Source organism: Bos grunniens, chromosome 8, assembly GCF_055505025.1.
Source record: "Bos grunniens cultivar Pamir isolate PY7600 chromosome 8, Bosgru_T2T1.0, whole genome shotgun sequence".
In the NCBI taxonomy this organism is placed as follows: Eukaryota; Metazoa; Chordata; class Mammalia; order Artiodactyla; family Bovidae; genus Bos; species Bos grunniens.
The window spans coordinates 34,745,774-34,762,110 of NC_141172.1; the positions used below are offsets into that span (position 1 = coordinate 34,745,774).

At 38.6% G+C, this 16,337-nt stretch overlaps 1 protein-coding gene across 8 annotated transcripts in view; it reads left to right on the forward strand.

Annotated features, from left to right (window-relative positions):
* PTPRD (protein tyrosine phosphatase receptor type D) overlaps positions 1-16,337 on the forward strand; it is a 2,533,682-nt gene that overhangs the window by 2,073,044 nt on the left and 444,301 nt on the right. For 7 of the 8 annotated variants that reach the window (XM_086415146.1, XM_086415152.1, XM_086415147.1 and 4 more), the window contains one exon: positions 2,750-2,916. The exons of the other annotated variant lie outside the window; for it this stretch is intronic. In XM_086415146.1, the coding sequence (XP_086271272.1) occupies positions 2,853-2,916 (64 nt within the window). In that variant the 5' untranslated portion in view covers positions 2,750-2,852. The remainder of the gene's footprint in view (positions 1-2,749; positions 2,917-16,337) is intronic. 8 annotated transcript variants of the gene reach the window in all.

The following is a 16,337-nucleotide window of genomic DNA, read 5'->3' on the forward strand; positions in this document are numbered from 1 at the left end:
AGGAAAGATCTTTTGCCCATTTTTGTACCAAAATTTAAATCCCATCTTACTGATACACAAGCCAGCATTTTCCTTTTGGCAAAGTTTCTGTTATAAACAAGATACAGAAGAGAGATTGGCCAGAATGAACCTCTAGAACTGGTTTTATCTTCACACCTCTGATCTCCTCTTGTCATATCTCGGCCAAGGGCATAGCCTATTTAAGTGAAAATAGGTATGTTCATATCTGCGTCTATTTCTAGATCCTATCACTGTGTCAAGTCCAGAGGTAACATTTGTAGTTTCATTGGGAAGAATTTAGTCGTCTTATGTCCCTTTAGTCGAGCAGGGGGAAAACCAAATCACCTCTTTGCTGAGAGAGCCTTTCATCCATCTCCATCTCTGAGGTTGCACGGAGGCATTATGTAGCAGTTGGCTCTGATACGCTCGCACAGACACAAATTGAGTCTGACAGCACTGATGTCTCCTGGACTTGCCGTCATTTGAAATGCTGGCGTGAGGATGGGAGTGGTGAAAGCGGGGCAGGGGAAGAGCTGATTTCCTTTAGCACTTCGACTATGAAGTTTGGAGGATTTTAACATTTGATAGCTGTGAACTGCTTGATAAGTTGTTTTCCAAATGAGATTGATAACAATAGCTGATTTGGAGCAGCTGGCTAGCTTTTGGTTTCAAGTATGTGCATTTCAATGTACAATTTGATTCTTCATGCCACCCACAAATCTGTTGAAAAGAAAAAAAAAAGGCTAGTGGAATGGTACTTAGAATGATTCACTCCTTTCCTTTTAGTTTTGTATTTCTTGCATTCCTACCATTCATGTATAGCACCAAAAAAGTATCTTTTTGGAAAAAATTTTATTCTCATGCTCAATTTCATAAAAAACACACTATAGTATCTGTATTGCAATTCTTTTTTAAAGTACAAGTTATTTTAAGTTTTTAGGGTATTTCTGGGTAGCTCTAGTATTTTGTTGGAAGTTTTGTATGTGTTTCCACCTAATCCAACATGCAAAAATTAGAGGTATACTGTTTCATGGGCAAACACATCCTGATTGTCTTTCTTAAGTTGCTCTCACAGTGAAAGAGAAAGCAATAACGTTAAAAATGCCTTCTTTCTTTATTAAGAGCCTACTGTGTATAAAATGTTGTGCTCAATTTACTGAAGGTTCTGTAGGAACTATTATTTATCACCTAAAGAGCCATACTTCAAATTGTTGCTTGGAGCCAGTCAGTCATCACTTCCATTTTTTCTATTCCCAACAGGACCACCATCACTCTTACGGTCTGTGTTACTTCTTAGTTGCGACTCCTGATAATAGTGTTCTGTAAATCATCCCACATTCAGCTGTCACTTAATCTTTCCAAAGCTTCATTCTATATTGTTCTTCTCCAAAACATTAAATAATCCCCTTTGTGGTTTGCTGCAAAAAGGCTGGTTGACTTTGGTTGGTATCCAAGGCTCTCCATGATCTGTTATTTTTTAATCCTGAGCCATTGTGTTTTGCCTCATCCTCTTTTGGTTTCCTAGTGGATCCATCACACCTATCCTGTAGTGTCAGTGTGGACCTGGGATCAGCTGCTTCAGCATCTTTCAAAAACTCGTTAGAAATGCAGGTTTTTGGACCCCCACCACAGACCTACTGATTCACAAACTCTGGTGGGAGGGTGCCTTGGTGTAAGCATGCCAGGTGCTTCTGATGCATATAGATATTTGGGAAGTCCTCATCTAGGCCAGTCAGGTGACTCACCTTTGCCAGAGTTCCTTTTTCACTGCCCTGCTTTTTTCTTAGAATTCCTGGAATGCCTTGCCTTTCTTTTGGTAAAATCCTGCCAGTACTCCAGGGTCTAATTGAAGACACTGCTTTTTTCCATGATATCATCCTGCTCCCTGTATTCCGTGGCATTATTTGGCTTTCCTCCCTGGCACTAGTCACTTATTAACTTGTACTCATCATTCAATGTACCTGGGTTATTTTCCCTCCTAAACTGGAAAATCACAGAGGGTGGAATCTGACTCATTTGTGTATCTCGAGATGCTCTGTAGGCTCATCTCGAGATGTGTATCTCGAGTAGGCTCTGTAAAAGCAGTCTGTGGCTTATTGATTTTGCATAGAAGATTGAGAAAACTAAGCCCTTGCCCAGGAGGCATATAAACATCCTGTTAAATCAAAGTGGCTTATGCTAGCTATTGTTTTGACTTATTGAAGCCAAACTAGACCTAGATGTGATGTGTCTTTAGGGAAGAAGCCAAATGTGCTGGTGTAAAACATTCTAACCTCTACTATTTAGCTGGAGAAGTTGAATTAACACTGTCATTTCACCTGGTGCCAAGAAAGCAACTTCCGTTATTCTGCCAATAATAGACTTTTATCCTGCACAGTGGAGCGTCTCTTAAATCTTACACATAGCATTGATGTGCTTTCTTCCACCGATGTATTCATGTAATATTTCCTAAGAAGTGACAGTTTCTTCTCATAAAGCATTGCCCAAAAGGTGGCCTGAGCAGAGAGTGAAATTCAAAATGGTTGGCTTCAAGATGACCTCAACATGGGAATAAGATAAGCTTGGGCTGCCTCATTTCACAAACCAGGTTGTTTGTTTGCTAATACAAAGGCATCGCGGTTACAGTTTATGGGCTGTATATACAGTGGTTTGCATCTCTCCTGGTGGTTGTGATGGGACAAGGTGAAAAGAGCGAGGAGTCTAAGTGTCTTTTGTCTTTCTTCCCTTTCTTCTACCACTCCCCTCACAGGCTCTGAAAGTGTTCCAGCTGAAATTTCAGATCAGCCTGACTTGCTGCGGCTTCTGAGGCAGTGATTCCAAGCTGCCAGTGTGTGCTGGTGCCAAGCTGCAGGATGGTGCACATAGCCAGGCCATTGCTGCTGCTCCTTGCCTTCTTCCTCCACGCGGATGCTGAGAGTAAGCCATCCTCCCTTTCCCTGGGGGGCTGGGACCATAATGAGTGGTTTTGTTTGCAGTTGGCACCATGCTCAGGGCTGCTGAATATGTTTCCTTTGGAAGTAAATCCTGAGACACTGTGGGATCCTCCTTGGCTACCAGCCAGCCTTTCAGAGAGATTATTGATGTGACTTCCTTACCATTTCCTCTCTTGCTTAATGCCCTTTTTCTTGTGCATCTAACTGCTCCTACTGTTTTGGCTTTTTTTTGGTACTCTTACCAGCCCAGTGGCAAAAGACACTATGAGACCAATGATAGAACACCAACTGGGGTTAACCAGTTGTTGGTGCCAATAAGTAAACATTGCTCAGACCCATTAGAAATTTCTTTAGTTTTGTGGCTATTTCTATGTTTAGAAAAATGCACAGTGTCACATTGAGCCCAATTAAACTTCCAAGCCCTTGTAGCTGTCATAGCAGCTGTTCTAACGTACCGTTTCCGACAGCTGTCGTGGAGTACAGTATTCAAACAAATCAAGCAGAACTGACAACTTTGTGGCTGGATGAAGAGTGTGGAAGTGTGAGGAGAATTCTGTGGCATACAGACACCAGAGTTTGGATTATGGGACTCAATTTGTGAAGTCGAGATTGTGGTCAATTAACCTGCCAGTTAATGAGACGATCATATCTCCTTTGTAATTCAGAAGTCATTAGACCTACCTTGTTTATTTATGTTTCTTTCTCCATCTGTCCTTTGGCTTTTGGGAAGAGACAGTACTGGAAAAAGGCATGTCTGGCTTGCATTCACTGACATGTCTGGTTCTTGGTAGTGGTTTAGCTCTTAAAAGAGTTGACCATTCTCTTTGGAGGCCCCTTGGTACTATCAAAGTGTGTAATATCTGTAGTCGTTAACTTTTACTTACACCGACTATTTCAGATTGAACTTGATTCATGTTAAAGATGTTTCAAAGACAGCGATCCGGTGTCTTGTTGGCCCTTACCTATGAATTGCATTTCAACAAGAATTTCCTCAATAGCAGCCAATTTCTTTGTTTAAATAGGGGCTCTAGTTTTTAAAGAGAGCTTTCCAGGAGTGAAAGGAATATTGTTAACAATAGGATACATATGGAACATACATGTTTTAGGCACAACATTCTCTGGTTAATAATGTATATAGTCTCCTAATTAGCACTTGGGAGTGCTGGTTTAAGGTGAAGCCAAGGAATTTCTACTACAATGCCAACAAATAATTAACTGGGAAAAGACCCAAGTGAAAGACGCTTGTGTTATTTTAAAGCCGTTTATGTCAAAACCTATTTTAACATTGAAATCTAAATTTAGTGTATTAAAGAAATAAGGCATATGGATTTATTTCTCTGTTGTGGCTAGAGTGAAAAAATAAGTTGTTCTACAGTTGTTAATTTTTGGCAAAAACATTAAGACCATGGGAAGTCACTTTAATGTCATATCTCAGAGATTTTCTTAAAGTTACTACACCTAATTATCATATATCCGTGAAGTTATCATTCTAGATAAGTAAGCATATTCTTCTACTGAAAAGTTTGCTTTTGCTTAATTCTCTGGTGAAAAGTGGCAGACAGATACCAAGCATTGAAGAACACATACTTTTAAAATTTAAAATTATCTTTTAAAGACAGTCTACTATTTCTCCTCTTGTTCTACCTCTTCTCTTTCTCTTCCACTCTTCCCTCACATTTCTTATCCAGTAGAGTCTTAAGCAAGAAATAACAAAGGCCTGAGTAAGTGGTTATTAGTTAAATTAAGATATTCACCATGTTGTATATTTATGTGATACCAGTTTTCAACCTCAAGATGTAATCTGGAAAATAATCCTTTCTCTCTCACTTGTCCTTTTGCACTACAAGGAGGGGCAGGCTTCTTTGCCAAATTGATTTTGTTTAGTGTTTTGTGTCTCCTCAACCTTACTTGAGGATATTTTCCCTTTAATACATTCTTTTGCCATTGTTGAACAGCATGTGTAACCTGAGTATTCCTGGGGAAATACATGAAGAATCAGACATGCATGGCTTTTCTTTTTCTTTTTAGATACATTGTAAAAGAAAGAACATCCCCTAGTAATCTACTGGAGGATATTCATGGTGCATGTAAACACATATAGAGCCTGAGATATAATTTTAGTCACTAAGAATGTTTAAAGAACAATGGATAAAATAGGATTTAGACTGTAAGCCATTAAATTGTGCCATTAGCATCACTTAAAACACTGAAAAAAATAAAGATAGAAGTTATAATGAAGAAAAAATTGATTCTTCACCATCATATAAAGATGATATTTCTCAGGCTTGTATTACCTGGGAGACTGATTTGTTTCTCTGTGATTTCTTTAGAATATCTAGCTATATTTTTTCCCTCTTTCCTAGCTGTATTTTATATTTGTACAAGGGATTGGGAGTTATATTTCAAAATTTAATAGTAGCTTGTCAAAGCCATTCATTTACTATGGAATAATTTTTTTTAATATTATTCTCTTTTGAAGAAGGGATGATATGATAGGTTGGGAGTGGAAAGAAGCCATTCTGGTGAACTCTGTTAACTCTATGTGTACAACTCCCTCCCTTTAGAAATGATTAATTCCAAAGAGCCATGAAGTTAGGCTTATAATCTATTGTGTGGAACACCATAGCAAAGTGCTGGTGTGATGTTGCATTTAGTAGAAGAGCTCTCATGAGCCTTGGTTCAAACCCAGATTGAAATGTTGTGAAAATATCCCTTTAACAGAAATTTATAGTTTTTGCTGCTGCTGCTGCTGCTAAGTCACCTCAGTTGTGTCCAACTCTGTGTTTTTGCAGTGCCTATTTAAAGTGCCTGATCAATCTCCACTATTATTTTTAAAGACTACATGTGTACATGGATCCTATTTCTTTTTGTCCTAGGTGTGTAACACTTGAAATGTTGTCGCTTATTCCTTCTTGAACGCACACACACATGGTAGAGCTGTGGTCTCAGGGAAGAGTCAAGTGGGAGTTCTCTCTCAGTATTAGGAGTAGCCCTTCCGCATGCCAGGCTGACCAGTTTTCTGTCGTGGTTTGACTGAGATCAATTTGGTGTCAATATGCATGCAAATTCTAGAAGAATTTAGAATATATTATATTAATATAATCCTAGGGTAAATATCTTTCTGTTGGCTCAGTTTGCATAATAGTTTCTGATAATTTTATTTAGTATTAGTTTGTTATTTACCATTTTGTTTGTTTTTTGAACTAAGTGCAGACCAAGAATCTGCTGTTAAATCTTCTTTTATAAAATTGGTTTCACTACAATGAAATCATTTACATTCTAGACCTGAGTTTATGCTTTTTGGCCACTGTCATTGGACATGAGTGTTACTGGATCTTTATTACAAACACAACTGTCGACAGATGAATTCCTAAAATGGTTTAGTTCATCTTTTTCCTGCTGCTTTTTGCCTGTTTGCTGTCTCAGATGGTGAACACACCCTCATGTTCCTTCTTGCTGTTAATGAACCTCCCTGTAGTCCCCATCAACTTGCAGTACTTCTGTTCTATGTGAAAGCGACTAGGTTTCTTTTATCCCCCCTCTGGTAGTATATCTCTCTGTCCAGTGTAACTGCATTATTTCTTTGGCATTAGAGAATAGACTGACATCGTTATTGTAAGATGACCAACTTGCTTGTTTTCTGATGGGGAGCATAGGGTGGTACTCAATAAAGTAAGCTCTGAAACCAGAGTCTGGTTTTAAATTCTGCCTGTCCTTTTGTAACCTGGAGCATGATGCCTCGTACTCTTTGCCTCAGTTTCCTATCTTAAAAATGTGGATGATGAGTGATGATGGTGATGGCATAGACTAGTGCCTTCTCTTGGGTTTATTGAGGATGAAATGAATTAATGTAAAACACAGATCAGCAGATAACACACAGTAGATATTTAATGTGTTATCTATTATTGAAAAACATTCAGCTAACAGTTTTCATTGAGCACTTGTGTTTAGGTACCGTGCTAAAATTATTTAAATTTGATCTACAGATTATAAAAATTTGGATGATTGATAAACCAGATTTTCCTGCAGTGTGTTAAAAGTCCCCAGCTTGCCTCTCTTTAAAAAAAAAAAAAAATCCTATACATAGGTGACTCTTATAAACTCTGTTCCAGGAGTTAATCTGAAGATCAAGAGGGAAAAATTTGAAGCATATCTGCTTTTTCAAGCTTAAGATATTACCAATTTAAAATTAATTTGACTTGGGTCTAATGGCTAATGGAAAGTGTTTCCATCTTCCTGTTTTGTTGCTTCCTGTAATGAATTTTCTTGAGTTGCTCAGAAGGAGGAGCTGGAGATATTTACTATAACCAAATACGGGAATATATGGGCCCCTGGTCCGGAAAGTTCGAGATGGAAGTAAACATAGTAATGAAGAGAGTAAGTGGCTTTTGATATGGCCAGAAATTATTCTTCAGGAAGAAAACTAAAAAACAGGAAAATGATGAGTTTGAAGGGCAGGGCAAATGATTCCTTTTGTATTTTACAGAAATTACTTCTGCAAAGAAACCTAACTCAAGTCGTTAGATCACCAAAATGAAGTTAGGAATGGAAAGACTGTCTTTTTTCTGTCATCAAAATGTGTTCCTTCCAGTAGACAGGGCCATTTCACTGAGAGCATTCATAGCTCATCAGAAATGTTCTTTAGTTTTTATTTTGGATTATGAGTGTTTAGGCATGTATGATATATGTATATATGCTTGCATGTATTTATGTATTTAGATCACAAACCATTTAACCATCTATTAAAATGTATTAATTGCTAGGGATGATGAAAATGTTCTAAAATTAGATTGGGGTGCTGATACTAATTGGATATACAGGTACAAAATACCATTGAAGTAGGACATTTTGAATGGGTGATCTGTATGTCTGTCAATCATATTCCAGTAAAGCTCTTTGAAAAACAAAAGGTAAACTGCTGCTTAGCACAGCTCTCTGGTTAGATTCCCTTTGGTGTGTGTCACCTGAATAAAAAGTGTACTGGTTCCTTGGGCCAGTTAGAATAGACATGCTCATTGAGGAAAGCAGGAAGAAAGCCAGTTCATTTTCCATGCTTATCAATGCCTTCCTTGTTTTCCTTTTCTCTGAATTTGCAGAGGTGTGGCAAAATACAAAAAACCTTACTGCTGCCTCCTTCCTCCCCTCACGGTAAAGTAGCTAAATTAGCACCATCCAGCTGTCTGCAGCAAGAAAAGTATTCCAACTATTTCACTTATCCTTTGCAGAGTTTTCTGTAGCTTTCTCAATTAATTGCTCCCAGCAGAGCTGTACCTATCTAGTAAGGTTAAGAATATGTCACACAATCAACAAATGTGTATACTTCAAAGCATTTTATTGTGTATAAAGGGACTTGCTTTATTTTTAGTCCAAGATACAACATATTTGTTATCTCTGATCTCTACTTGTGATGAGGCCCTTAAGCTTGACAGATGGAACAATATCTGAAATATTTGTGAATTGCTTTGTTACTGCTCATAGCCTGGTGATATTTGACTATACTGTTCTGTGATTCCTTAATTTCTTTCCCAGGACATTCTTAGTTTCTTTAATTTTCCTCACATAGTTACTATTTACCTGATTCATTTCAAATAAGTTTGATCTGTTTGGGAGCCTCCACTCTTCTGCCTTTGTTGTCCTGCTTTAGTAAATTCAGAGAATTCCCAACCAGTGTCCATCTGGAAATAAAGAATTAATAGTACTGGTGCTTGGGTGGAAATTGATTCTCTTACCTATAATTTTGCTTTTTCTCTTTTCCTTAGCTTGCTTTAGATTTATTTATTCATTTGTGATGCAGTGTGTGTGTGTGTGTGTGAGAGAGAGAGAGAGAGCACTAGCGAGTGAGCATGTACTCCATGGAAAACTTTGTGTATAATGGTGGGGATACAAAGATTTAAAGAAGTGTGGTTCCACATCAACTTGTAATCTTCCTTTAGATTTCATGGCTCACTTTTCAAAACTCTCTCAAGCAGCGCTCCCAGGCTTTATCTCTAGGCAGGAGTCATACTTAAGAATATAGACTTGGAAGCCGAATGTGCTTAGTTGCTCAGTCATGTCCAACTCTTTGCGACCCTATGGACTATACAGTCCATGGAATTCTCTAGGCCAGAATACTGGAGTAGGTAGCCTTTCCCTTCTCCAGGGGATCTTCCCAATTCAGGGATTGAACCCAGGTCTCCCGCACTGCAGGCAGATTCTTTACAAGCTGAGCCCCAAGGGAAGCCCTGTGTTCAAATCTTGCCTCTGCTGTATAAGTGTTCTGACCATGTGCAAGTTACAAGTCTGTAGGCCATTTTCATATCTGTAAAATGAAGATGAAAAGTGGCATACATTCGATATGGATATCATAAGGATTAAATAGAGAACTGTTTATAAAGTATTTTGAAGAATAGGATTAAATATTCACTAAATGTTAGTTGCTGTTGTGCTTTTTTCTCATTGATTTGCATCATTTCCAAATTAGAATCATATGTATGTAGATCTAAACATTTAGGTCAATATTTAGGACATTGATGATCCCATTAACATCATAATTTGAGCAATATCTTTTGAAACTGTAAATATATATCATTATATATACAGTTTTGCCACCAATGGGCATTGACTGATTGGTACATTCATGTACTTAATACTCCCTTTAATAATTATTTATTGGACATATTTCCTGTGTCAAGTATTGAGGTAACTACTGGCTAAACAGTGATGAGGTAAAGGAATAGGATACTTACCCCATAGAGGGATGATTAATCTCAAAACTTTTATATGTTTGGTGATAAATGTTATGAGGGAAGAAAATAAGGAGGTTAGTGTCTCAGCTATTCAGAAGAGTAATAAAAAGGTTTCTGAAGCAGTGATTTACTTTTTTGCTTATTGTGAAATAATTTTAGACTTGAAAGAAATTAAAATTGTACAGCATTTTCCGTGTAGACTTCACGCGTATTTCCCCAATAATGATGTGTTACATAATTGCAGTACATTATCAAAATCAGAAAGTCAATATTAGCACAAGACTATTAACTACAGGTTTTACTAGTTTTCACATCAATTTTTTTTTTAAAGGTGTAGTTCTATTAAAGAAGATCAAATGCATAGCTCTGAGGGAATGCTTTTTGAGTTAGCACTTGATGGATGAATAGAAGTTAACTAAACTACACCTGCAAGAGCTGTTAAAGTTCGAGAAACTTTTATACGGCAAGACAGGGACGACCTACTATATTCTGGGGACTTGAAAGAATGGATGTAACTGGATCCCAGGTGGTGAGAAGGAGGAAGTAATCCAGTAAGAGTGTACAAGTAAGCAGGGCTATCTAATGCGAGGCTTTAGAACTTGTTCAGTATCTGGGGTTTTATTCCAAAGACAGCTGGAAGAGTAACAGAAAGAAGTGTGAAAAAACAGCAGTGTGGTGGTAGCAGGGATGGAAAAGTCTTTTGGAGCCAGGCCAACAAAAATGTCCTTGAGGTCTTTTAAGAGTCTTGTTGAAGGTTAAAAGATGGGAAGCAGGAGAGAAGAGTGATGGCAGTTAGGAAGACCAGATGGCCTTGAAACTGGAAAAAAAAAAAAAAATTTGATTTTACTGAGATACATTCTCCTAAAACTTGAACCAACAACAGATTAGCTTTTTTCTTTCACTCAGAATTATGATAATGAGGGACATGTAATTCTTTATTTTTAGCATGTCCTTTTTCCCCGAAATACATTATTGCTCATACTTATAATTTCTCTTTTTGGTTGTTCAGACAATTTTATTATAAACTTAATAAATTTCATGTATTTGTAATAAATAAATATTCATGTATTTGTCAAAAAAAAAAGTACCTTGGAATCCAGAATTAGTTTAAAACTGTGAATGAACTTTAAAACCTTACTAGAAAAGGTATTTCAATTTAGCGTTTGTTCTCTAACGAAGTTTTTAAATTCACTTTACAATATGTGGTGGGTTTTGTATAGTCACAGCATAGTGTTCTGACAGTTCTTTTATACTACAGTTGTTGAATGTGACATTAAAATACACTAAGTACTTATATTTTCATATTTAAAAAGTAGTGCATAATACGTTACTTTTGGGCTATAAGTGCGGGAAGTAAAAGGAGCTGGTTAAATACATTCCAGTAGTTTATTTTCTCTCTTAGTTTTTCCTTTGTTTGTTGTTTTTGCTGAATCGCTTCCCTGTGGCTCAGCTGTTAAAGAATCCGTCTGCAATGCAGGAGACCTGGGTTCGATCCCTGGGTTGGGAAGATCCCCTGGATAAGGGAACACCTACCCATTCCAGTATTCTGGCCTGTAGAATTCCCTGGACTGTATAGTCCATGGGGCCGCAGAGTCGAACATGACTGAGCGACTTTCATTTCACTTCACTTCATAAAGGAGTGAGAAAAAAATAAATTGTGGTTGTTTGTTTACCACAAAAAATTGCAGACCTTAAGTTCTGCATACCATTGACCAGATCGTTAGAACTATCTGTATTATTTATGCATCATGGGACTTTTTATTTTTACCTAAAGACAGATATTTTTGGTAATGACAACCATGTTTTGAAAAGAGCCTGTTTTTTCCCTCAGTACACCTTTAAAGATTTTTAAATTGTTTTATATCTGGTCAAGTTAAGATTTTTGTGAACCTCATTTTAATTGGTAACAAAAGTTTACAACTTGATATTCAAAAATGTTACTGCAACCACCTATTAATAAAAGTACTAGCTATTAAAAAAATAGACTAAGGGAAGGCATTCATTGTTTTCAGCTGTAGTGATTTTAGGTCATTACAAAGAGCACCTCTTTAATGTCGTTGTGTATCCTTTAAAAGTAAATTTAAATCACAATGTTTAGTTGAAAATTAATGTTTAATTCAGTAAATGCCTACTGTGTGCCCCAAACAAGCCATATCCTGGTTCTTGTTATCACAGAATTTACATTCTAGCTGGGGAGGGAGGAGAGAAGCATGCAGCACAAGGTTGTGAACCAGAGATAAAAGAACAGTGTGACTTTGATAGTTACAAATGCAGCAGAGATAATGAAACAGGGTGATGTGCTGTGAAAGTAAGGGGGGTATTAGAGGAGGGGACTGGGCATTTCTTCATTTTCTGTCAAGGAAGGTGTTGCCTAGTGAGAGACAACACTTAAGCTGAGTGATGGGGAGCCACCAGCTGTGAAAAAGTAGAGTTCAAGGCATCCAGGCAAATAGAACAGTGATTCACAAAAGCCTGAAGGAAAGAAGCCTCCTGTGTTCAAAGGACAAAATAAGGCCCAAGGGTCTGAGGCACAGTGGGTGGGAAGGCAGGAGAGCGGGGTGGGGCTAGACCATGTGGCCCTGCGGGCCTTAAAAGGTGTTGGATTGCTCCAGTATGTGGGAAACGCATGTGTTCTTGGGATATCTATCTATGAAACCTTAGTTGGGCACACTGTCCTCTACTGGACAAAGTAAATGTTTTTTTCTCAAATAGTTCATTGAAGGGTTGGTGCAATCTCTGATTAGGTTCTAAATTCATTTTCTAAGCTCCTCGAATGAAATTTCCTTTGTACCATCCATGTAGACTTTGGACACTAAAACCTTTGGTTAACGAGAGCAAAAATAATCTGCTTTTAACTCTTTAGCTCTGGCATAATTTGTTTTTCTTTTGAAGCAGAAGATATTTCTGCATTGGAAATATGCAGTGAAGTCTACACTCCATCAATATCCAGAGCTGGAGAGGACTAAGGAGGTACATATGAAAACAGAGCTTTTTTTTATTGGAAAGTGATGGCCAGCATACCTTTGCAGGGAAAAAGGGAGATTCTATAGGCCTTTCATCTATATGGTTCCATTTAGTTAAGAACCCTGGTGTTCATTTGGTAAAGAATCTGCCTACAGTGCAGGAGACCTGGGTTCAATCCCTAGGTTGGGAAGATCCCCTGGAGAAGCAAATGGCAACCCACTCCAGTATTCTTGCCTGGAAAATCTATGGACAGAGAAGTCTGGTGGGCTGCAGCCCATGGGCTCACAAGAGTTGGACACGTCTTAGCAACTACACCACCACCACACAGCAATGGGATTCCTAAGTGATTCCTGTAGGGAAAGTGTGTCCTCTATGTAGATGAAATAATTTTAATTAACTTTTTCCTGGTAAACTTCTTTTGCTTGGAGGAAATCTATTGCTTATGTGATTTAACACATTGGATTTAGGTTTAAGCCCAGGGGAGTTATAGGATAATAAATTAAGGATTATTAAACTATAAGTTAAATATGTTTTCTGTAAAATAGTACGCAGGGTTAGCAACCAGATTTGGCTTAAATTCTGGTTCCTCTGCTTACCTTAAACAGTTTTCTCAATTCTTCTGACCATTTGGGAATGCTCATAGCTCTTATAAGTTGCTGTGAGATTCAAATGAAATCCTTTATGCGAAGTGCTGTGAGTACCTGATGCATGGCAGGTATTCAGTAAAGGTTCACCTTTATCCCATTGTAGAAACCAACCTGCCTGATGTATGTAGAAATCAATTGTCTTGCATTTTCTCCTAGCTGAGATGATTTTCAGCTCAAGGAATGAGCAATACCTTGAACAGCAACAAAAAAAGCATAATAAAAAAAGCATCCTTGTCTTAGATTTGTTTTATAACTTATATGCTGAACTCAGTTAAATCTCTTCTGGCTATATTTGTGCCATCAGTGTAGCCTGGAGTTTGTCAAGCTTAACACTGTTGACCTTTTGGGCTGGGTAATTCTTTGTGTTGGGTGGGGTTTGCTCTGAGTATTGTAGAATGTGTAGCAACATCCCTGGCTTATTCCCAGTAACATTCTAGCCCCCAGTTGTGACAACCAGAAGTCTTCAGATATTGCTAAATGTTCCCTGAGGGGCAAAGAAACCCTTGGTTAAGAACACTAATAATGTGTAAGTGCTGGTGCAGGATGGGCTTCCTTGGTGGCTAAGACTAAGGAATCCGCTTGTAATACAGGAGACTCACGTTCAACACCTGGATTGGGAAGATGGCAACCCACTCCAGTATTCTTGCCTAGAGAATCCCATGGACAGAGGAGCCTGGGGGGCTACAGTCCATGGGGTTGCAAAGAGTTGGGCATGACTGAAGGACTAATACTTTTCACTTTTCTGGTACAGAATGCTGGTGCAGAGACTAGAAGAGGGAGATTCTGCCCTTCTAACAGAAGGGGGAAATTTTGTCAGAAATATGTTAGGCATTTTGTAAGATCTTGAAATCAGCTATGCAAACTGATAAAGCTAAATGTGATTTCTGTTTAATGTCTGTATAACCAGGAACTGATTGCCTAATTTCTTTATGTCTCAATTTGTTGTCTAGAGTATTGCATGATAATTACAGGATTGCTGTGAATATGAACCAATGTAAGGTGCTTAGAACTATACCTTACACATAGTAGGCACTAAATATTAGCCATTGTTACTACATCAACAAGTTTCTTTATAGTGTATTATTTTTGTTAATATTTTTATTTTACTTTGTTTTAGTAATAAAATCCACTTTATCTCATAGCATTGATCATGAAAATACCATACCCTTGTATAATTTTTAAACATTTTATATCTTACCTCATTCCTGAATACTCTAGGAGTAGGGAGGATACCTTTTATCATCCTCAGTTCAGTTCAGTTCAGTCGAGTCGTGCAGCCATGTCCGACTCTTTGCGACCCCATGGACTGCAGCATGCCTGGCTTCCCTGTCCATCACCAACTCCTGGAGCTTGCTCAGACTCATGTCCATTGAGTCCGTGATGCCATCCAACCACCTCATCCTCTATCATCCCCTTCTCCTCCTGCCTTCAGTCTTTCCTAGCATCAGGATCTTTTCCAATGAGTCAGTTCTTTGCATCAGGTGGCCAGAGTACTGGAGCTTCAGCTTCAGCATCAGTCACTTCTCAGGTAAAAGAAACCAAGGGTCAGAACAGATGACTTGCCTGGAGCAAAAAGGTGAGAAGGTAATGGAGAGAGCCCTAAAATTCAGCTCTCTTGATGCTTTGTCTGTGGAAGAGGCAGAATGATTAAAAAGAGCAGGCACAAGAACAAAATGCTTAGTGACCAGAAACCTGGACAAGGGGACAGAGGGGTGTCACCACCAAGGGAGATTTCAGAGGCCCATCTCCACTGCAGTAGTGCTGGAACTTCATTCATAGCAGAGTGAGGATTCAGAATCACGGAGGAAAGATTACACCGTATCCATAGTTTATGCACTGTGTAAGAACTAGAGAACCATTGAATGACTACTATGAAGGCTTCTGTCCTGTTTGAATTAAAAAAAAAATACTATCAATTTGGAAATGTTTGCATCCGTGCAACTAGTATTTTATTATAAAATGATTTTCACTTATCATTAGGCTTCCTTGTTGCTCTCATCTGCCAATTTGAATTGAAACTGTCAGCAGTAAGTTCTGACTTTAAGCATGACTTTAACCACCGTAAGCATGGTGTGATCCTCTTCTTAGTCATGTTCTGGTAGGTTGGGAATCATGGACAAACTATTCTATAGCCCCTCTCAAGGTGGAGTCAGATTCTCCTCCCCTTGAATTGGGCTTGTTTCCTTGAGGTGCTTTGACTTACACAGTGCTGCAGCAGAGACGCTGTACTTGTCCTGGGCTTAACCCTTTTCAGTCTGGGAGCTTCCATGTCCACTCTGTGGTGCCTGGAGTCATCGTAGAACAATGCCCAGCTGTTTAGCTGGAGGGACCCCATGGAAAGAAAGAACTGCCCAGAAGGTCTGCACACTTGTGGCCTTCCAGGTGTTCTAGCTGGAGCCCAGCCTCCTCCTGGTGCCATGAGAGTGATCTCAAATGAGTTGAGTAGAACCACCCAACTGAAGCCTGCAAGGCAGAATCCTGGGCAGAGAAATCTTTGCCTTAAGCAAGTTTTGAGGTGGTTTGAAACACAGCAATAGGTAACTGGAAGGCTAGTGATTATTGTCAACAAAATGAAACACCTACCAGCTTGAGGAACTAGCTTGGACCTATCATTTATTCTTTTTTCTCTTCCGGCTCCGTACCACAGATGGCATTCTAAATAACAAGTGTTTAACGGCAGTCCTTTCTTGAGGAGATGAACGTGCTGATATACACCAGTTAAAGCCCGATCTAGTGGTAAACTTCTGAAACCTTTCCACATTTTTGCATGCCTTTTGACTAGAGGTCGATGAATGGTTTTTGTGAAGGACCATATATATAGTAAACATTTTTCTTTTTTTATTTTGTGAGCCAAGCAGTCTCTGTGACAACTATTCACCTCTGTGTTACAGCAAGAAGACAACCGCAACAATTCATAAATATGTGGGAGACGTGGTGTTACAGTAGGACTTTATTTACGTACCCATGCAGTGAGCCAGCTTTGGACTGAGGGTCATGGTCATGACCTCTGCTTGCATGACCTTGCACACAAGTTCTCCTCTAAAAATAGTGGGGACTAGAGAATATTT